Here is a 22871-nt window from a genome sequence, read left to right on the forward strand (position 1 = left end):
GTTTACATCTTCGTCGTCTTCCAGGTGTTGCATGTATGAGACGTGGCAATTATATTTTTAAAACTTTAAAGTTTTAATTAATTAAAAATTAAAACGAGAAAAACTAGAAAATTTAAAAAATTTATTTTTTAATGAATTTATTTTTTAATGTATATATTAAAATCCTTTTAGTAGGGGTGAGCAATTTTTTAGAATAGAAGTAGAATCAACAGGTATTCGAGGTGTCTGTTCTAATTCCAAATTTGGTGGAATCGACATTGTGCGGATCCGAGTCTGGGTCTGGTTTCGATTTCAATTCCAGTTCGATCACTTCAAGAACCAAACTCGGACTTGGGAACTAGAATTGAAGCTAGAATTGAGGTTTGGGTACCTGTAGTAGAACCGACAAGTGCCCATGGTGTAATTATAATTTTCACAAAATATATTTGTTATTTTTGCAAATATGAGGACAGAGTTTGTAATTTTATGTCAATAGCACCGAGTACCTGAGCCTGGAACCTGTGGTACCACAAGTTTCGATTTCAAGCATTTAGGAACTAGAACCGACTCCAATTCCTAAATCCTAAGAACCTTCGGGTCTTAGACCAAGTACCTGGACCCGCACACCCCTACAACTTTTAGTAATTGAAAACATTATTTTATTATGTATATATTAAAATCCTTTTAGTAATTGATGTTAAAAACTTTTTGACATTCTCTTAATAAAATAATTAACAAAATTATTATAAAGCTATTTTTTCATAAAATTTACTTCCAAAAGTTATGTAAATGAATAAAATTTAAACAAAAATAATTAATAAAGACTAGAAACAAGCATATGAGAAGCTAAAGTTGAAACATCAAAGCAAAGGAGATTGTAAAAGACGATGAAACCAGAGAAACCAGAGAAAGTATAATATCTTCTCTTGAATATGATGATGGAACAAGAAAATGGAATGGAAACTTTTACAATGTGGTTCCAGTTTACTTTCACAAGCAGGAACAAAACAACAAAGGCATCAATGTATGGTATAAACCAAGATAACCTGAAGCAAAATTTTCAATTCACCACAGCCTGTTACAGAGATCAAGTACGACCCAAGTTTTCAACAAATTTGGGATCAGTTTTTAGGCTGCGGGCCTCCCTTGTCAAGCTGTAGTGTCTTAGGATCAAGAGGAATTGTACCAACTTTCAAAACACCAGAAGATTCAGCAAATCCATTGACTTTAATAGGCATTGATCCCACTGTAAAGACATCATTCAGATCAGATTTGCCAGCATCGATTGCAGCTTCAGCCAAGGGTTTAGACTCGTCTGGCCTTGGGTTTATAGCAAGTGAATCAATGCTTAGGGTTCGCATGATACTGTCTTCTACTTCGACCACAACTTCCTTGGCATTTCCATTACCAATACTTGAATTGGTCACATCAGAATTTGAAGAAATTTTATCAGTGGCAGAAGTTAGACTTTCTTCTGCTCTGTTAGGATCAATATTTTTGTTAGTTTTCTTATCGCTCTTCGAAGGTAGCTCACCAACACTATTTAACTTGTCGAGCCCAAATGCAGGCAGAAAGATTGGACCTTTAAAACTTTTGTAAAGTCTAGCTTTCTCTTCCTGGATGAATTTCTGGCGATTTTCGTAGTACATAAAGTCATCAAATAAAGAGGTATTCAATGGATGGTTTTTGAATATCTTCAACATCTCCAGACCTTCCCTGAACATTATCTGCACATGAAGAATTGTTTAATAAACAAATAATTCATAATCTTAAACCATACAAATTAAAAATTCCTAAACCTAAGTTCCAAAATCAGGATACCATTAATATATTAAAATAAATAAATAAACTAAAAGAGAAAAGCTAGCAGACGATTCAATTGACAAAAGCAATAGTACTTATTCCAAATAACTCAAGTCTGGTAAAAGCTTAGTTGCAGCCATTTGGCTATATCAAAATGCTAATTCCATCATTTACCCAGGGAAAATAGCTTCCTTTCACCCTTGAATTGTTTATCATCCTTCCCTATTCCTGCTGCTGCACAAACTTTCTTTGCACCACACCTCATCAATGTAAACCCTAATCATCATTATTGTACAGAAGCTTCCACTATGTATAATTGGAACCATTACAGCAAAGTGTATATTAGATCTAATACTGCAACCTAACAACATATTCTGTCTGATAAAGTGCATTATAATATATTAGATTTATCAGGGCCTCACATCTAATAAGGATGGACATAACACATCTGCTATTCAGTCCCAATAAAAGTCAAGCAGAAAAAGTTTGCAAGGACAAAATGATGGCTAACATATTCATAGGCAGAAGTTTCTTCATAAAACTTGAAAAGAAAATACCAAAAAAAAAAAACCCCTAATATACCTCTTGTGTATCTCTGCTATTAGTCACGGGCTTGTTCTCATTGTTCTCTAATATGATGTGCCTAAAGCAGGTATTTGCCACATCTTTGATGATATGCCACTTGACAGGGAAGCTCCCACTCCATTTATCTTGTTGCCAAAAATCCATGTCTTTATAGAAGTCAACAGGACCAATCATCTCTGCAACACCACAGAATTGACTACTTGCATTAACCTGTATTAAAGACATGTCTCATCAGCTTAGCCCAATCAGAAAGGATAACTCAATTAAGACCATTCTCTGACAAAATAAAAATTAAATTGGCTGTAAAATAATAATTGATGCTAATTTATAGAGTTGTTACAGTGGACTCACAGAAAAGAATAGGAAGATAGGGCATCCTCTAGGCTTCCCAGCAGCTATTCTCTGTGCATCATCATAAGCACTCTGAAGCTTCTTGTTACCATGAGAAGTAGATGACCAAACACCATATTTGATACTCTTGTGAACATCATCCTCGCTATATGATTTAATTACAAAAAATTTTGCAGCAACGTAGTCAACTAGAAAATCGTCCTTATTATACTGGTCAGTATAGATAATGATGTTTCCTTGGGCATCACTGACCCCAGCTTTGTTTGTATAGTCTTTAACCGACGGCTGATCTTTCGATTTTTTGGTTCTAGGGCCCCGATTCTGTTCACTAAAAGCAAACACATCACTGTTTTTATTCACTTCATTCAGAGACCTGCCAACTGCTAACTTTGGACGAACCTTATCAACAGGTGTTCGTTCACGCCCATTCAATCCAAAGTCAGAAAAGTTATTACTGTCAGGTAGGGCAACTTTAAACTGGTTATGATAAGTAAGAACTTTTCCATGGGAGATGCCATCAACTTGTTGACTCAAACCAGAAGGAGTTCTACCCTGAAAATACAGATAGGGTATCAAACCTACTCCAAAACTGGTATAGAAAGGAATGATATCATGCACAGAAAATGAAATAGTTTTTGAAGTCAAAAAGTTCATTTTACAACCAAATCATACGCTTATTAGCCTGGCCTAAACTTGAAAGGTGAACAAAGTGATTTATATGGACTTTATTGAAAAACAATGTCTCTTTAATGCATTCAGGTGCCTGATGCCAGGCAATTACTATTACAAAAAAAATACCACCATAGTTCCCACAGTAAACAAGGATATTCAACACTTTTCACCCTCAAAAAAAGGAAAAAAGGTCTTCTTTGAACATTTTAATTCAAACAAACATACCTGAAGAACACAGGATGAGGCTGCAACAGAAGAACTACCAGAAGGAACACTTCCATTTGTCACAGCTTGCTTACTTGGTCCAATGTTAATTTTAGCTCTAGGCACTGCTGATACCCTACTCGAGGAATATTTCTGATTTGAAGCAGATTTCAGAGGATTTATAGGTAAGGCTGCAGATGCTGATGCAATATTATGCTTGAAACCTCGTCCATCAGGTCTACTAGCAATAGATGTAACGTTACCCAGCAAGGGGTCTGGCAAACTATTTGGGATGATATCTGGTTGAATGACAACTGGAATATAAGCAGATGATGATAAAGGATCTTGATAAGGAGGAATGGTGTAGTGCTGTTGGGCCCCTATAAATTGGCCATCGACTCCCATTACTGCACCAGGTATGTAAGGATTGTATGGGTTGTATGGAGACTGTGCATATTCATAGCTAGGAGTATAATATACATAAGGCAAACTTTCAGTTTGCGCACCCTGAAAAATAAAATCTTTACTGTATGAGAACAACCAGATGTGAAAAGCTACATAGAAGCAACGCATGAAAGGGTGATACAGAAACAGTCACTTGCCGCATGATGGAAATCAGGACCATCTACACCAAAAATCTTGCGGTGGTCCTCCCATTCTCCGGGTGATTCCAAACCTAATAAGAAACCAATTTCAATCAATAAAGCAATTGATATCCATTAAACAACTAAAATTTCACAATACTCAGGCTGTAAAGTTACCTGTACAATAATACCCATAATTTGTGGCAGTAGGATAATAATAACCCTGATCAGGGGCTCCTTCGTTGTACATTGAGTCAAATTGTCCAAAAACTGGAGCTATAAAATTCGGGTTTGATTCAGCACCTTGAATCTATAAGTCAACAAAAGCACATGAACATAAACATAGGATTCATAAAACCATTCAAGCATAACCTACTATTCCAACAATCAGCAACTTCAAAGAAAACGATACCAGATAATTTTCACCATTTCCGTTATCAGAAACATTATACATTTCCATTCAAGTACTGCCACCACCCTGTAAAAAATACACAAGCTACAAAATAAACTTACAGCATATATAGTTTTCCTCATCAAAATAGGTAACATGTCACAAGTAACAAACTGATACTGAAAAGAGCCAACACAGAAATCAGAATTACAACAGTCAACTCAGTTCAAAAAGTCAACAAACGCTTAAACAAATTGGGTAAAACAGTAAAATACACTCAAATTCAATCAAGTTATCAAAACAATTAAAAAAAATCAACATAAAAACAAAGCTTATGAATCTGGAACTACTCCAAATTAACGCAACATATAAAATAGTACCAGAAAGAATAGAATAATTCAATTAGGCCATGTTTGAAGAGGAGAGATTTTGGAGAAGGAAATTGGACGATTTGAAGAGAGAAGACGAAGTGCTCTGTAACATTTTCTTTCTTATAAATGAAATGAAACCCTAACCCTAAGAGAGAGAGAGAGAGTTGAAAGGGCGGTTTCGTTGTGCGTGTTAACAAAAACCAGAGAGAGAGAGAGACGCGTAATCAGATTCTTCAATCTATAATAAACTTCGTTTTGGGCGGAATTTTTATGGTTGTCGATTAAATGACGAGGTTAGCCTTGTTGGTTTCTTAAACATCGAGAATGCCACTGAGTAGGTGAAATTTTCAGTCTTTTTTTATTTTTTATTTTTCCAGTAACATGTTGAGTCTCTTTTGGATTTTTTTTATTAAAAAGACTACACATAAAATAGAAATTGACTAAAAATTAATGAAATATTTTTTTATTCCACAGAAAATTCTACAATATCAAAATACAAAATATACCACAAAAAGATAAATATTAAAAAATAATGATTTTCAGTTTACACATCTCTGAACCAATTAATTATAGCATCGATTAGAAAAATTTTGATAAAAATATTTAAAATTTAAAATTCTAATAGTAATTTTACATTTTATACATGTTTTATTTCAATAAATATTAATTATCATTTTACCTAAGTTTTTTAAGCTCTTAAAAATCTTTTATTATATGGGTTTTTTTTTTCTTTGTCTATAATATATCAAGAATTATTTATTTTTTTATAAGCAGATAATTTTTTGTATTTATTTAGAAATATTAATATAATCTTTTTTTTTTTTTTTTAAATGTGAGTGGTAAACCGTCAACCAAACGGTGAGCAGCTGCCGTGATGGAGAACCCATCCAAGTTAGCGTTACGTAAATATGGTGAGTTCCAAGGTTATTTTTGTACTTTTGCTCAGATCTGAAGAATTCTGCGCGTACTTCGGAATTAATGAATTGAGGAATTTCCCTCCATTACTTCGTGAGCAAGAAATCTTCCCTCCCTCCTGTTTTATACAATTTTCTTTGGTCAATGGAAAATGTCTTCCACTTTAGAGAGATTTTCAATGTAATTTACATTTATTTATATATTAATTAGTTAATTAATTTATATTTAATTTTTGTGGGACATTAAGAAAACAAGACAATGATAATTATATCTTAAAATACATTATCAATGAAGATTTACTCTAATATATAATATTGGTAATTACATCATGCATTGCTCATAGAAAGATGCTATCTAGACAACAGCAAAAATCAGGAGGGGTAAGAAATAAAAATAACTTAATGGGTACATTTAGCTTGGCAATTTTCATATTTCTATGGAAGTCAATGTGTAACTCTATATTGGAAAGAAAAATATGAGCACTTTCCCAGGGCATATGCCATTATTAGACGCTGTTATCCAAAGATGTCACCATTGAAGTAGGAGGCCATCTTTGTCACCTCCCATTAAGAAAAAGCGTCATGACAGAAGCAAGATGGAAGCTTCCTTTGGTAGGTTTAACTTAAGCCAGAGAATGAGAAAAAGGTAAAATTGGGTTCTTCAGAAAGAAAAAGAATTATGTTCCTACTTCTCTTTACTTATGCAAGTATTGAACCAGAAATCTTTGTCTCCACTTCAGTTATAGCCCAATGCCTTTGCAAGAAGAATAATTATAATGGTTTTGGACAATCTATCAAACAAGAAAAGGATATGGCAAAGCCCTTAGAAGGCAGAATTTTTTAAAAACTGCCAGCCAATATTAATGGAAGAATAAGTGTGCTACACGTTAAAAACTACCTCTATGGTCCCAAAAAAACAAACAAAAAAAAAAAAAAAAAAATTCAAACTGTTTCCTCAACAAGGTACTATAATTTCATGACATTGTCAGATAAACATAAGCACAATGAATCAACCAAGAAGAAAGGCAGTACATTTGTCCGCCGCAATGCCACAACCAAGACATGTGAGTGATGTGACCACCACACGTAAACACTAGAGAAAAGAATTAAAAGAAAAAAGGGTTTGAAGCAACCTGATAATCTTGGGGCCTCAAACTACTCCCCATTATCCTAAACATCTAACCTGCAAGAAGCAGCGGCACATGAGCACAGGTAATTTCACTTAAGTAGCCCAGATATCAACCTGCTAGTAAAATTATCACCACTAAAACCTGTAACCATTGAACAAACAGAAAAATGGGCATCACCAACAAAAACACGAATTATGTGTCAGCATTCAAACATCAGTTAAAGATTGTTGGTCCGGATCTGTTCCTGTTTCAGGAAGCACTGGCTCATTCTCAGAACATTCTACTGCCGGTAATGGTGCTGCAGGCTCAGTTGCCGAACCCATACCACCTTGCAAACCTGGAGACATAGGAGCAGCTGAAGACATGGGTGACACCCTTGTCTCAGGAAGAACATCAAAACCAGAAACTCTATGATCTTTCCGGTCACGTGACCTCTCAAATCTATCATAACTCCGACTGCGGCTACGGCTGCGATCACGGCTACGACTGCGATCGTGACTAGGGCTGCGACTGTGGCTGCGGCCACGGGACCAGCTCCGACTCCGGCTTCGGCTTGGGCTTCGGCTCCAGCTCCGACTTCGGCTCCTACTCCTGCTTCCACTTCTACTTCTGCTATAACCCCATGTACGAACCCTTTCTGGACTAGCACTATAACTTCTGCCTCTGCTTCTATCAGTAATTTCTCTTCTATTATCAAATCGACCCCTTCCACGACCACGTCCACGCCCATCCATATTGTTACTATATCGGTCATGTGGGCCTCGGTCATTCCTGCCCCAGCCAACATTACCACCACCAGGGCCACTAAATCCCCGACCCCTGTTTCCACGCCCAGAAAACATCTCACCTCTCCCTTCATGGCCACCAAAACCACTGTCCCTCACACCACCTCGGCCACCAAAGCTGCCATCCCTCATTCCACCACGACCTCCAAAATTACTGTCCCTCATGCCACCACGGCCACCAAAACCCCCATCTCTCATTCCACCACGGCCACCAAAACCACCATCTCTCATGCCACCACGGCCTCCAGAATCCCAATGCCCACCACCACCACTACCAGAATCAAAACGGCTCATCCCACCTCGATCTTTGCCAAAACCAGGCCCACCACGCAAAGCCATCTCCCGCACCTCTGGGGGCACACGCTGATTGGCACCTTCAAGATTTGATCAAATCAGCCGCATACTTCCAGTCCTGCTCAGAGAAAAAGTGTAGGCCACCCCTGTTGCACCTGCCCTACCAGTTCTCCCAATCGATGGACGTAATTCAACCCAGAAGGGAAATCATAGTTAATCACTACCTGTAAAAAAAAAAAAAAAAAAAAAAAAAAAAAAAAAACTCAAATTAATGGATTAAGTGGCATACATTCTTTCAACTGATCCTGATTAGAAAGGAGATTGGGTTAAATGAATAAGCAACAAGACATGAAGTCATGAACCGACCTTATATCTTTAATGTCAAGCCCACGAGCTGCAACATCAGTGGCAACTAGTATTGGGGACTTTCCACTCCGGAACTGATTTAATACCCAGTCTCTCTCACCTTGAGACTTGTCTCCATGGATTGCAATTGCCCCGAAGTTACGTCCAATATTCCGGGCAAGTTGATCACACAACCTCTTGGTAGAGCAGAATATTATGACCCTAGAACCTCGTTCTTGGGATCTCAGGATCTGCTGCAAGCGCCTCTCCTTCTCCATTTGTGGAACTACTTCAACATGCTGCAAGTTCAATAGTTTAAACATAAAAATTTAAAATCCTGTTAGCGAAAGAACAAAGGCTTAACAAACCTTATACTAAAAAAGAAACAGCTATCTGTAATTTCCACCTGCAATTGTCAAAACTGACACTAAAACAACTATTCACTCGAAGAATACTGCAACATCACAATATCCCCAATCCTTGTTGTTTGACCAATTTGAATAAAGTGTCAATTTTAGATTAAAACTATAGAAATTAATTTTCGATGTAAACAAGATTCCCTAAACGTAAAAGCTGCAATCAATAAACCTTTTAAGGAAGTTGTGATCCAAGTATTTGTTGTTTCCAACATATTATTACATTTTCATCATCATCACCTTTTTGGAAGCAAGTCAAATTAATTAAACCACGCACTTCTTCTGTTTTCAAGACAGTAACAGAAAATGAACTTATAAATACCTGCGTGATAGCCTTGTTTGCAGCAAGCTCGTCAACACTGCCAATGTTCACCTGGACAGGATTCACAAGTAAATCACCAGCAATTTTTCTTACGTCTTTGGGCCAGGTTGCTGTGTACATAAGAGTTTGTCTGTGCGGAGGTATCTCATTTACAATCTTACGGATTTGTGGTTCAAAACCCATGTCAAGCATCCGATCTGCCTCATCAAGCACAAGCAGTGAAACTTGTCCGAAGTCAATCTTTTTCATTTCAAGAATATCATTCAGTCGACCTGGAGTTGCCACTACAATATCTGCTCCTCGATCTAATTCTCTCAATTGAGGGCCCTTTGGAGCTCCACCATACAAGCACTGTCGCAAGGATTAAGAGTCAAATAATTTCAAAGCAAGAAGGAATATACATACATTAATCAATTTAATAACATCACAATGAGTATTTAAGACTGACCGTGCAAGAAATCCTTGAAGATCGACCAAATTTATTGGCCTCATCTTGTATTTGGGTAGCAAGCTCCCTGGTTGGAGCCAAAACTAACACTGTCGGACCATTTTGAGGATTATTATGTCGCTGTCTAAGAAGCATGAAGGCGGGGATCAAGTAGCCCAATGTTTTACCGGAACCTGTTTTGGCAATAGCTACTATATCCCTACCTTGTAGTGCAATAGGCCACGTTTGTGCTTGGATTGGAGTTGGAGACAAGAAACCAGCAGAATGTACCTGAAACAAAAGAATCAATTCAAGCAATTAGAGTACACAGAATGTATAAGAACATGCAAACCAAATGCACCCATGGTAAAAAAAATAAAAAAGGTCAACAAAACCACGTCCAACTATATACATAGAGAAAAGATATAAATTAAAAATCCATGGGTATACGGTTGCTTACAGAAGCAACTCGTGGCAACTAAAGAGGGCAATAAAGACATATAAGAGGTGGAGCCAATAATCAAGGAATCTCAGTGTGATTTGGACGAAGGGCCAACCACCCTTTTAGAAGATGCCCAGAAAAGGCTCCAACAGTCCATTTTGCAGCCTCCAAAAATCAGAATAGTTGTTGCATGTGTAAGTGTGCCAATAGCAGTGCAGCGTACGACATATGCTCCTCCTCCGGAGCAGATATCGCACCTGCGACAAGTGAGAACTGATAAGTTTAAAATTATAATAGCAGAAAGAATGGAAGCATATCTTATGTTTGGTTTCTACCCTAGAATGTCAAGGATTAAATTGTATAAAAAAATAAAACTTGCCTCTCTCAGTATCTCTGGGGGAAAACCGGAGGCCTCAAATGTCATGAAAGGTGCTGGAACATTGTCACCCTACATAATTTGACACAATATTGAAGTCAGAAAAAACCTAAATTTGACTAAAGATGCTAAAAAATCAACAAATATAAGTAACAGCTCACAAATAGAACAGCACTTCTTATTTTGGGTTAAGCCACAAAAAAAAAAAAAAAATAAAATAAAATAAAATAAAATTTTAAGGGAGAAAGTAAAATTATATAGCCAAACAGCAAACCACATAAGCTACCCTTTTCACCAAAAAGCAATCTCACTATTCCAAGATCTATGACTTCAACAAATGATACTCATTCAATACACTATCCCATCTTCACCATAAAGTCACAGTCCAACAACCCTTTCTCCTGTGTCTTATTCAACCTAAAAACAAAACCATAAAAGTTCATCTCCTTAGCTTATCTACATCTCCTACTTAATTTTATGCATACTTAACCTTCCAGATTTGGTATCCCAAAATTTTTCATCTCATCTATCAAGCAATAAAAATGCCAGTTTTTAATATACATGTCAATTTTCCATAAGTCGGCTCCACTGAACATCCATATGAAGCTGGCATCAACTAACAGTAACCCCCAATTCATTCCATGCGCATCTATGCTGTTCATATAATCCAAGAATCTAATTGGGTTCTATACCATTTGGAATTCATAATGCATCATCACAAATTAGAAGGGACATGTTAAAAGTAACCAGGCGAGTTCATCTAAAATACAGACCGTTGCAGTGACTTCATGTTGTTGACAGTAGACTTCAACAGGAGAGAGATTAATAACACCAGAAGCCCCCATAAGAGGTGGCCTTAGCATAGCACTATTTGAAAATGGACCAGCATGATTGTACATATCATGCATGGCATTCCCAGGTACAGCATTCAATCCACTGGAATGGCCAGGTGTGATGTTTTGAACAGGAGCACCACTAATCCTTGTCTCCTGAAATGGAGAAGAAACATTTTTGCATATAAGTAACTTGATAAATTATGATATCTCTTTAATGAAACATTACTCAAGCAATATAAATCAATTGAAGTCAAGAAAATGAACCAAATGAAAGTAAAAATGAAAACCATCAACACATGCGGAGGAGGGCAGCATAGTATTCCATTCAAATATCACAAACGATTTGGAAAAGCAAGAAAGATATTTCCTTCCCTAAGTGACCAGGTTCAAAACATATCAATCTTTTCAGCGTTCCGTTTGACCTAACTATAGAGGGGGAAAAGTTATATAAAAAGAAGACACTGCCATCATATAGTATATGGCAACAAACTCAAATAGAGCTGATACATGCTTTCCCATTACACATACAAAATAATCAGCCTCCTGGTCCTGCCTTCATGTTAATGTTGCATCAATTCCCCAATCAACAGTTCTCCAAAGTGGGATTTAATAGTAATACCACATAGTAAAGGAAATAAAAAACATTTGAATATGCCAGTATACCTGCTGACTTCTTGCCACGGGTAAGGCTGCAAGCTTCGGCTGCTGTCCTTCCTTATTGCCATTAAAAAAGTAGTCACTTCCAGTTCTACCATGCACATTATCCTCATAACCCATCTTTAACCCAAATGGAGGAACGTTAGGCTGCTTATTATGCATCATTCCTGGGCCCATCTGATTCTGATACATAGGACCCAGCGGCTGATGAGGCAAATCTGTTCCTGATTGTTGCACTTGATGAGCCATGGGATTAGGTTGTTGCAAATTGACCGAGGATCCACTAAACTGCTGAGTTTGACCCAAATGTACACCCGTCTGTGATATCTGAACTGAATTTGTTCCACCAGGAAGGTTTTGAGAAGACGAAGCACCAGCCTGTTTATACTGGGATGGTGAAAACCCTGTTTGGCTTCCTATTGGAAAATCAACTTCCTCCCTTTTTGAAATCGCTGGCTTATTATACTCTTGTTGACTTGCAAACTGCTGTCCCGCACCAAGTTGAGTATGCTGCTGTGAACTTTGTTGCCCCTGCGGATGGATACTCTGTTGATATGCCATGTACTGCTGATGTGCATATTGATGTCCTTGATGAGGTTGCGTCATCTGTGAATTTTGATGTTGCACTGATTGCTGCCCTGCTTGCTGAGNGACAGCAAACCACATAAGCTACCCTTTTCACCAAAAAGCAATCTCACTATTCCAAGATCTATGACTTCAACAAATGATACTCATTCAATACGCTATCCCATCTTCACCATAAAGTCACAGTCCAACAACCCTTTCTCCTGTGTTTTATTCAACCTACAAAATGTAAAAACAAAACCATAAAAGTTCATCTCCTTAGCTTATCTACATCTCCTACTTAATTTTATGCATACTTAACCTTTCAGATTTGGTATCCCGAAATTTTTCATCTCACCTATCAAGCAATAAAAATGCCAGTTTTTAATATACATGTCAATTTTCCATACGTCGGCTCCACTGAACATCCATATGGAGCTGGCATCAACTAACAGTGACCCCCAATTCATTCCACGCACATCTATGCTGTTCATATAATCCAAGAATCTAATTGGGTTCTATACCATTTGGAATTCATAATGCATCATCACAAATTAGAAGGGACATGCTAAAAGTAACCAGGCGGGTTCATCTAAAATACAGACCGTTGCAGTGACTTCATGTTGTTGACAGTAGACTTCAACAGGAGAGAGATTAATAACACCAGAAGCCCCCATAAGAGGTGGCCTTAGCATAGCACTATTTGAAAATGGACCAGCATGATTGTACATATCATGCATGGCATTCCCAGGTACAGCATTCAATCCACTGGAATGGCCAGGTGTGATGTTTTGAACAGGAGCACCACTAATCCTTGTCTCCTGAAATGGAGAAGAAACATTTTTGCATATAAGTAACTTGATAAATTATGATATCTCTTTAATGAAACATTACTCAAGCAATATAAATCAATTGAAGTCAAGAAAATGAACCAAATGAAAGTAAAAATGAAAACCATCAACACATGCGGAGGAGGGCAGCATAGTATTCCATTCAAATATCACAAACGATTTGGAAAAGCAAGAAAGATATTTCCTTCCCTAAGTGACCAGGTTCAAAACATATCAATCTTTTCAGCGTTCCGTTTGACCTAACTATAGAGGGGGAAAAGTTATATAAAAAGAAGACACTGCCATCATATAGTATATGGCAACAAACTCAAATAGAGCTGATACATGCTTTCCCATTACACATACAAAATAATCAGCCTCCTGGTCCTGCCTTCATGTTAATGTTGCATCAATTCCCCAATCAACAGTTCTCCAAAGTGGGATTTAATAGTAATACCACATAGTAAAGGAAATAAAAAACATTTGAATATGCCAGTATACCTGCTGACTTCTTGCCACGGGTAAGGCTGCAAGCTTCGGCTGCTGTCCTTCCTTATTGCCATTAAAAAAGTAGTCACTTCCAGTTCTACCATGCACATTATCCTCATAACCCATCTTTAACCCAAATGGAGGAACGTTAGGCTGCTTATTATGCATCATTCCTGGGCCCATCTGATTCTGATACATAGGACCCAGCGGCTGATGAGGCAAATCCGTTCCTGATTGTTGCACTTGATGAGCCATGGGATTAGGTTGTTGCAAATTGACCGAGGATCCACTAAACTGCTGAGTTTGACCCAAATGTACACCCGTCTGTGATATCTGAACTGAATTTGTTCCACCAGGAAGGTTTTGAGAAGACGAAGCACCAGCCTGTTTATACTGGGATGGTGAAAACCCTGTTTGGCTTCCTATTGGAAAATCAACTTCCTCCCTTTTTGAAATCGCTGGCTTATTATACTCTTGTTGACTTGCAAACTGCTGTCCCGCACCAAGTTGAGTATGCTGCTGTGAACTTTGTTGCCCCTGCGGATGGATACTCTGTTGATATGCCATGTACTGCTGATGTGCATATTGATGTCCTTGATGAGGTTGCGTCATCTGTGAATTTTGATGTTGCACTGATTGCTGCCCTGCTTGCTGAGGCCACTGCTGACCTGGCTGTTGAGCCATTTGCTGACCTGGAAATGGCATCATTTGTGGTCTCATTTGTGGTGTAAATTGCCCTGGGTGTTGCATGGCCTGACTGAGCTGTGAACCCTGCTGCTGTGAATCCTGTTGCTCAGAAACCTGTGCCACTAGCTGTCCAGGCTGCTGAGGCAACTGGCTCCTTTGTTGACCCTGTTGTTGTGCCATGTGCTGCTGACCATGCTGAGTCATCACGCCATTTGGCTGCATTGAATGGGCCACTGGTAGAGGAGCCAGTTTAGGTGTAGTAGTAGCAGGAGGTGGGCCAGGCGGCAATGGTGGGGGCAGTGCTGCAGCCGGCTTTTCATACTGGGTAATGTTAGTTTCTGGATTCCAATAATATAAAAGACCTGTACTTCCATCAATCAATCCCTTCCAAGGTTTTGGAAGAGTCGGATCATCAGGGGCATACCGTGGGCCAAGAGAAGCAGAAGCCGCTTCTGCAGTTGCCATACAAATATTTGCCTACAAATTTTAAGATGATTATAATGTAAAGACAATCCCCATAAATCCTTCTTCAAGCTGTCTAAAATATAAGCTACTATTTCAGATGAAAAAAATCAGCTAATTCAACACATTATCACAGTCATTATCCTACAGCCATTCATGCAAAATCAATATTAGCTCTTTAAAAATGTAAATTTTGCTTGGGAGTTTCAAAACCATCCTTAGGCTTGGATAGACAAAACCCTAATTCCAACGAGTTAATTCTAAGACTCATATATAGTTATCATACAGACGATCCCATTCACATATCAATACTTGATGAAATTCTAAACTCGTTCCAAAGACAGATGATGTCCATAAGAAAATTACACATTAACTAGACATAACATCCAAACCCAACAGAAAAAAAAAAAACCTAGAAATAAAATACAGATATTATAAATTAATAGCAAAATTATATGAAAATTTTGTCGAGATTACCTAAATCTTTCTATCGAGCTTCGAATTAATTGATATCCTCTAACTGGAGACGGTAAAAAAAATGTTTAGTTGAAAAAGAAACCCTAAAATTGGGAGGTCTGATGTTCTAGTCCTTCCAGTGACAAGAACGAAAAATGAAGAAGAAAACAAGGTAAAACAATAGAGATCGGAACTAAATTTTATCGGATGTTAGGGTTAAGTAGGAACTTATCCCATGTATCGTGGTCGACGTTTATGGTGTACCTTAATTTAAATTTCTGATCCAGTGGTGCCTGTTTGGTCCTTGGAAGCAAGAATGTTATTGATTGGACGATGAAGCGTATGATGAGTTTGCCTATGTGATGTTTCAAGCAATGTGGGGGGCTTTTGTGGAATGATCTGACGGTTGAGATTGCGTGGGTATTACAAATATCTTGGGTAATGAAACATGATTTGATATCAAAAATTGATGACATATGGATGAAAAAACTAAAATGAAATAATAATAAATAAAGATATTTTTAATAGAGTTACACATTAATGCCCTGAGTTATAATATAATGACAAAATTTCTCCTAATGTTTTGAAAATAATCAAAATTCTTTATAAGGCAATTTGGTAAATATAAAATTAATTCATAACAATGTAAAATTTAACGGTTCGTTAACAATTCATTAATGGTTAAAAAAAAATTATTATTTCTTAAATTTCATATAAAGTTTTGTTATTATATCTTTCCTCATAGAATTTTTGTCATTAACTTTTTTTTTATATATTTTCATTTAGGAATTTACCGTCTAATGCATTTATATGCGAATAAATAATATAGAAGGTAACTAGACATAGCTTTAAATAGATAATTTCAAATAGGCCAATGTTTTTTTCTTTTCTTTTTTTAATAATAACTTACATTTATAAGGTAATTGTACTAGTTTTAACTAATACTAATTTCAAAAGTGTTACCTGCGGTATATTGTAATTATTTGTAATACAACCCGGCAATAATAAAATAAAAGTATTATGATAAGATATATTATTAGCAAATGAGGTTGGAGTTTAATTTATAGACCTTTACAGTGTATCTAAATAAACATGTTTTGCATGAACCCCAAATGTTACAATTCAACCTATGCTACTACTGTGACCTACGCCGTACTCTTATCGATATTGATTGTGTGACAATGTGATGCATATAACGTTTTCTCTTCTATAGGAGACAAAGTTGCTAACCGTTAATATAGATTATAGCTGGTGACATACTTTTATTGATTGATTGTATTACAACGTGATTGTCGTGATACATATAATGCTTTCCTACAAGAGAGATAAATGTTACGGGTTGGGAGTTTCATATTCAAAAGGTTAATCCATTATGTAGAAGGACTTCTTTTTATAAACCCAAAACCTCAATAATGTGTTTCTAATGTAGGATTTGTGATATTTTCCCCCATCCAATCTTGTGAAACCGTCATCACAAGTGGGCCCCTTGCCTACTCATCCATCTCACTCTCTAGTGGATCCACTATCGCATGTGGATGCTCCTCTACATGGGCACTTGGGGAGACACCAAAAAACGAATCAGGTATGCTTTGATACGACTATCACAGGTTATGAGTTTTCACACCCAAAAAGCAAACCCATTAGGTGGAAGGATTTTTCCCCTTATAACCCTAATGTCATGGATCCCAAATCGGAAGTATATTGGAGAAGTCTTGGGTTTGTGAGGAGGGGAGTCCTTCCACCTAATGAGTTAGCTTTTTGGCTGTGAAACTCTCAGCTCGTGACAATGGTATCAGAATAGGTATGATCCATATTTCGGTGTCCCGCTAAGCACCCATGCAAAAGGGTATTCACATGTGACTCAAGAGTGAGATTGATGGGTAGGCAGAGGGCTCCACCTGTGATACCTTGTCATAAGATTGGGTGGGAGAGAATGTCACGGATCCCACATCGCAACAAGATTGGGTGGGGGACGGGCTGGGAGTTCAACCAGACTATTTATGAACCTAGTTTTCGGGCATCTGCATATGAGTCCACTACTCCACTTCAAAGTCCACCAAACCGAATTGGGCTATGAGCATTTAGAAGTGGGCTTGAGATTGAGTATCTCAACTTGGACCAATCTAGCCAAGGCTAAGATTGAGTATTTCATATTAATGTCTTAAACTCTTAATGAAAGTAAACGACGTTTGTTTTGGAGACCAAATTACGAATAAGATATGTAGAAAAAGACATGACGTTCGAATAATTGAATAAATGTCATGGAATAGCCGTGTTCAAAGTGAGGAAGAGTCTGAGTTGGCTTAAATAAATTGCATTTTCCCACATGGCCGCTCAAACCAAAAATACTGGAATTTTCTCTAAACTTCCATCGCTTTCTTCCTTTATTTTTGACTCAACCAACGCTCCCCTGAAGCCAACAGAGCTGCGAGATTATTGGTCGNATGATTTGTAATACAACCCGGCAATAATAAAATAAAAGTATTATGATAAGATATATTATTAGCAAATGAGGTTAGAGTTCAATTTATAGACCTTTACAGCGTATCTAAATAAACATGTTTTGCATGAACCCGAAATGTTACAATTCAACCTATGCTACTACTGTGACCTATGCCGTACTCTTATCGATATTGATTGTATGACAATGTGATGCATATAACGTTTTCTCTTCTATAGGAGACAAAGTTGCTAATCGTTAATATAGATTATAGCTGGTGACATACTTTTATTGATTGATTCCATTACAACGTGATACATATAATGCTCTCTTATAAGAGAGATAAATATCACGAGTTAAGAGTTTTACACCCAAAAAGTTAATCCATTATGTAGAGAGACTTCTCTTTATAAGTCCAAGACCTCAATAATGCGTTTCTAATGTAGGATTTGTGACATTTTCTCCCATCCAATCTTATGAAACCCTCATCACAAGTGGACCCCTTGCCTACCCATCCATGTCACTCTCTAGTGGATCCATTATCGCATATGAATGCTCCTCTACATGGGCACTTGGCGAGACACTAAAAAACGAATTAGGTATGCTCTGATACGACTATCACAAGTTAGAAGTTTTCACACCCAAAAGGCAAACCCATTAGGTGGAGGGATTTTTCCCCTTATAACCCTAATGTCATAGATCCCAAATCGGAAGCGTATTGGGGAGGTCTTGGGTTTGTGAGGAGGGGAATCTTTCCACCTAATGAGTTAGCTTTTTGGGTATGAAACTCTCAGCTCGTGACAATGGTATTATAATAGGTCTGATCCATCTTTCGATGTCCCGCTAAGCACCCATGCAAAAGGGCATTCACGTGTGACTCAAGAGTGAGATGGATGGGTAGACAAAGGGCTCCACCTGTGATAGCTTGTCACAAGATTGGGTAGGGGAGAATGACACAGATCCCATATCGTAATAGGATTGGGTGAGGGACGGGATGGGAGTTCAATCGGACTATTTATGGACCTAGTTTTCGGGCATCTGATTACGTTCTCATATGAGTCCACTACTCCACTTCAAAGTCTGCCAACCTGAATTGGGCTACGAGCATTTAAAAGTGGGCTTCAGATTGAGTATCTCAACTTGGACCAATTTATCCAAGGCAAAGATTGAGTATTTCATATTAATGTCTTAGGAGTGATTGTGTGAGCTTATGAAAATTAGCTTATATTTTATATTAATGTCTTAAGAGTGTTTGTGTGAGCTTATGAAAATTAGCTTATAAATTATAAGCATTTAAAATTTTAAACAATTACGTGTTTGGTTAAAGTACTTATAAATGATTGATAAGTAGTTGACGTATTTAGTAAAATGTGGCTTATAAGTATATTTTATTATAAAATGATTAAAAAGGGTACTACATTAAACAAGAGTATACTATAGAATTTTAAAATGAGTAAACGACATGTTCCCACCCAAGGTTTATTGAACTCCCCGAGTGGTACCACTGGTTTCATAAATTCCAGATTCCCACCCTTAAATGGATACCGTTTCCTTTATTTTATCTGTTCAAGGCTAAAATTGTATTTTTCCTCTTCCCTTCCCATTTCTTCTTCATCTCTGCCTCCACCTCCCATCTTCTTCTTTTTCCTTCATCTCAAAACGGTTGCCATTTCAGGCCCACCCGTTTGATTCTGGAGGAATCACCATCACCATCTAGCCATCACCATTCACCACCACCTTTCAACACCATTATGACCGAAACCCCCCGATTCCCCCACACCCACCACCTTTCACTCGTCCACCACCATCACAATCCCTCTAAACCCAAAGCCCCACCGCCAAATCATTCACACATTCAGTGACAAAACCAACCCAAAAAACCATCCCAATCACTCCTAATCCAGCCACAAACCCATCCAAAAACCACCACCAAATCCTCCCAAATTCAACCACAAACCCCACAAAACCACCATACAAACAAATCACAAATTCACGCCGCAAACCAACCCAAAAACCACCACCAAATCACTCACAAATTCAGTCACAAAGCCACCCAAAATCCACCACCAATCCCTCACAATTCAGCCACAAACCCACCCAAAATCCACCCCAAATCGCTCACACGTTCAGCCTCAAAACCACCCAAAATCCACATCAAATCACTCACAAACTTAGTCACAAAACTCACCCAAAAACCACCACAAACTCAGCTATAAATCCATCCAAAAACAACCACAACCCACCCAAAAACCACACAAAACCCCACAAATCCAGCCGCCTCGAGCTTATTCTGACAAGGGAAAGGGAAAAGAAAGAGAGAGGATCAAGAAAAGAAGAAAAGAGAGGAAAGAAGAAGAAGAAGAAGAAGAAGAAGAAGAAAAAGGCTGTGGTGGTGGGTATGGGGTGGGTTTGGAATGGGCTGCGAAGAAGAAAGGGAGAACGAAGAAGGAGAAGATCTAAGGGTAATTTGGTTAAAAGAACCTATGCCCTTATCGTCACTAACGACATCCATTTAAGGGTGGAATATGGAATTTATGAAAACAGTGGTACCACTTAAGGATTCAATAAACCTTGGGTGGGAACATGTCGTTTACTCTTAAAATTAAATAAAGATATTATGGTAATATACTTAACTAAACTAACTTATAAGCAAAAAAATTATAAACAAATAGGTTAGCTAAATTTTAGAATTTATAAATTAGTTTGACAGTTTATAAGCTTAGACAAATACTCTCGTAATTAAAGTAAATGACGTTTTATTTAGAACCAAATTACGAATAAGATATGTAGAAAACGACATGACGTTGAATAATTGAATTAATGTCATGAAATAGTCGTGTTCAAAGTAAGGAAGAGTTTGAGTTGGTTTAAATAAATTGCATTTTCCCACATGGCCGCTCAAACCAAAATACTGGAATTTTCTCTAAACTTCGCTTTCTTCCTTTATTTTTGACTCAACCGACGCTCCCTGAAGCCACAGAGCTGGCAGATTATTGGTCGGTGTCACCGTACCAAAAAGAACCGAAGACGAAAACAGATGGCGATGGAAGCCGAGGCTGCCCCTCAGAGTTAGCACTTGCCGACACCGACATCATTGGGACAGGTAAGCTTCCTTCCTCTCCCTTCTTCTTGTTGAGCTGTCAAAATATCTAACTCGTTTCGTTTTTTTTTTTTTTTTTTTTTTTTCGCTTTATTTGTTTTGTAATGGTTAGTTTAACAATAAGATGATCATGGTCATGCGTCGACTCTGTTAGCAAATGTGTATACAGCTTAGAAAATCCTGAGACGATTTTAGTATCGTGAGGTTGATTTGTGTTTACTATACGTTGCGTGCAAATTAAGAATGTGATTTACATGTTCAAGACAGTGAATGAGCTTAATTTTGAACACTCATTATTGCAGGGTTGAGTTCTATTACACAAACTCCCAACTTTGATTTTTATTTTTAATTTCTGGATTATATACATAGGAAATACTAGATTAAGGCTAGTGTTTTGATGTGCTAAAATGAAAGGCAGAACTAACGCTTTGCATAATCTTGCAATATAGGCTGGATAAGTCAAGATTTCATATAATTGGGGCGATCCTCTTTACGGCTCAGTCAGCCTTGTTACATCCAACTGCGGTGGTGAAGACAAGAATGCAAGTAGCTGGTTCTGGTTACTCTCAAATGGCGGTATCAGTGTTTAGTATAATTGAAGAGATGTGGAATACCTGGCATTTTAGAGGTTTTGGTACTTCTGCCATTGGGTCGATGCCTGGTAGGGTCCTGTGTTTGACATCGCTTGAAGTATCAAAGGATATGATGATGAAATATACTGAAGGTGTGGACATGCCTGAAGCAACCCTGTTGGAATGCTAATGGAGTGGCCGGATGGTGTCAAATTTAGTTTCGTGTGTACTTTGTGCCTTTGGATGTGGTACGTACACCTGTTCTTCCTCATGTTAATTTACTTTTGTTTTTTGCTACATTGATGGGAAGCACCATCCTGAGAGAAAACAAAGATCCAGTGAATCAAATGTCTAGATCTAGGCTGGGTGTAGCAATATTTTTTAAAGTTACTTGTCTACTTGAGATTGATTACCTGGAGATGCTTTCAGGAAACTGCTTTAATACTCTATGTCAGAGCACATTTCATATGTTGAAAGCCATATGTAGTCCATTTTCCCTACCGAGAAGAGTTAGGATGTTCTATATCCTTGATATAATACCTTATTTGTCATTGGACACGTTCTCAGATTTGCCAGAGATTGATGGTGCAAGGGCTCCTGGGACTACATTCTACAATGGGCCATTTGATGTTATACAAGTGATAAAAACTGAAGGGTTGCGTGGTATTTATAGAGGCTTTGGTTGACAGCATTGACCCAGTCTCCAGCATCTGCACTTTGGTGGGGTACCTATGGCGCTGCCAACACAATTTGGAGGTGTCTCTAATTTTCCCACAGGTTCTATCATCTCCTATTACAGTTTCCATGTTGGACTGAATATCTTAAATAGATTATTGTGCTTTTCTCATTCTTAGGAGCTTGGGGTATGGAGATGAAGCGAGAAGAAACCATCTCATATGGAGATGGTGACAGTTCAGGCCACGGCAGGAATGGTGGCTGGTGCTTGCTCCTCTGTAATCACCACCCCCATTGACACCATTAAGACACGACTTCAGGTATGTGATGAGCTATCATCTCTTTCTTTGGGCCAGTATACCCATGGAAAGGAAACAGTTTTTGATTTGTTTTATTAAGAATAATCTTTAGAAACTAGGGTCTTAAGACATGCCATATTCAGAGGAACTCTGATGTATTATTTTCTGACTGGCTTTTTCTCTCTGCTAAAGGTCATGGATAACTTTGGTGTCGGAAGACCATCAGTACTCAAGACACGAAGACGCTCCTTAAGGAAGATGGATGGTGGGGATTCTATAGAGGTTTTGGCCCTCGGTTCTTGAATATGTCACTCTATGGAACAACAATGAGTTACCTATAGCTGATAAGTAAGTATATCTCCCAGTTAATTAACCTGAAGATTAACAAATCTAAGGTTAACTATAACAGCAAA

General features: G+C 37.8%; 2 protein-coding genes and 1 pseudogene across 6 annotated transcripts; 1 reads left to right on the forward strand and 2 right to left on the reverse strand.

Moving 5' to 3' along the window:
* Positions 1-862: 862 nt before the first annotated feature.
* LOC116114328 (YTH domain-containing protein ECT4-like) lies at positions 863-5143 on the reverse strand. Of its 5 annotated transcripts, none has more exons than XM_031400478.1 (8): positions 4950-5143; positions 4605-4656; positions 4356-4488; positions 4197-4270; positions 3616-4101; positions 2719-3270; positions 2365-2577; positions 863-1706 (listed from the first exon to the last, which is right to left on the reverse strand). In XM_031400478.1, the coding sequence occupies exons 2-8, from the start codon at positions 4623-4625 to the stop codon at positions 1101-1103; spliced, it is 2085 nt and encodes a 694-aa protein (XP_031256338.1). In that variant the 5' UTR covers positions 4626-4656; positions 4950-5143; the 3' UTR covers positions 863-1100. The 5 variants fall into 5 exon arrangements, with proteins under 5 accessions (XP_031256338.1, XP_031256336.1, XP_031256339.1 ...); XM_031400476.1 differs by having other exon boundaries at positions 4591-4656; XM_031400479.1 differs by having other exon boundaries at positions 4605-4674.
* Positions 5144-6931: 1788 nt separating this feature from the next.
* Positions 6932-14927, reverse strand: LOC116114326 (ATP-dependent RNA helicase-like protein DB10). Its single transcript, XM_031400474.1, is given in 11 exon segments — positions 6932-8151; positions 8153-8198; positions 8201-8239; positions 8242-8287; positions 8426-8707; positions 9147-9497; positions 9595-9864; positions 10395-10463; positions 11165-11380; positions 11891-12522; positions 14436-14927. Coding segments are annotated over 11 exon segments (3396 nt in total). The 5' UTR covers positions 14920-14927; the 3' UTR covers positions 6932-7190.
* A 3402-nt stretch (positions 14928-18329) lies between these two features.
* On the forward strand, positions 18330-22799 carry LOC116114336 (annotated as a pseudogene).
* The last annotated feature ends 72 nt before the right edge of the window (positions 22800-22871 follow it).

Source organism: Pistacia vera, unplaced genomic scaffold, assembly GCF_008641045.1.
Source record: "Pistacia vera cultivar Batoury unplaced genomic scaffold, PisVer_v2 Contig71, whole genome shotgun sequence".
Lineage (NCBI taxonomy): Eukaryota > Viridiplantae > Streptophyta > Magnoliopsida > Sapindales > Anacardiaceae > Pistacia > Pistacia vera.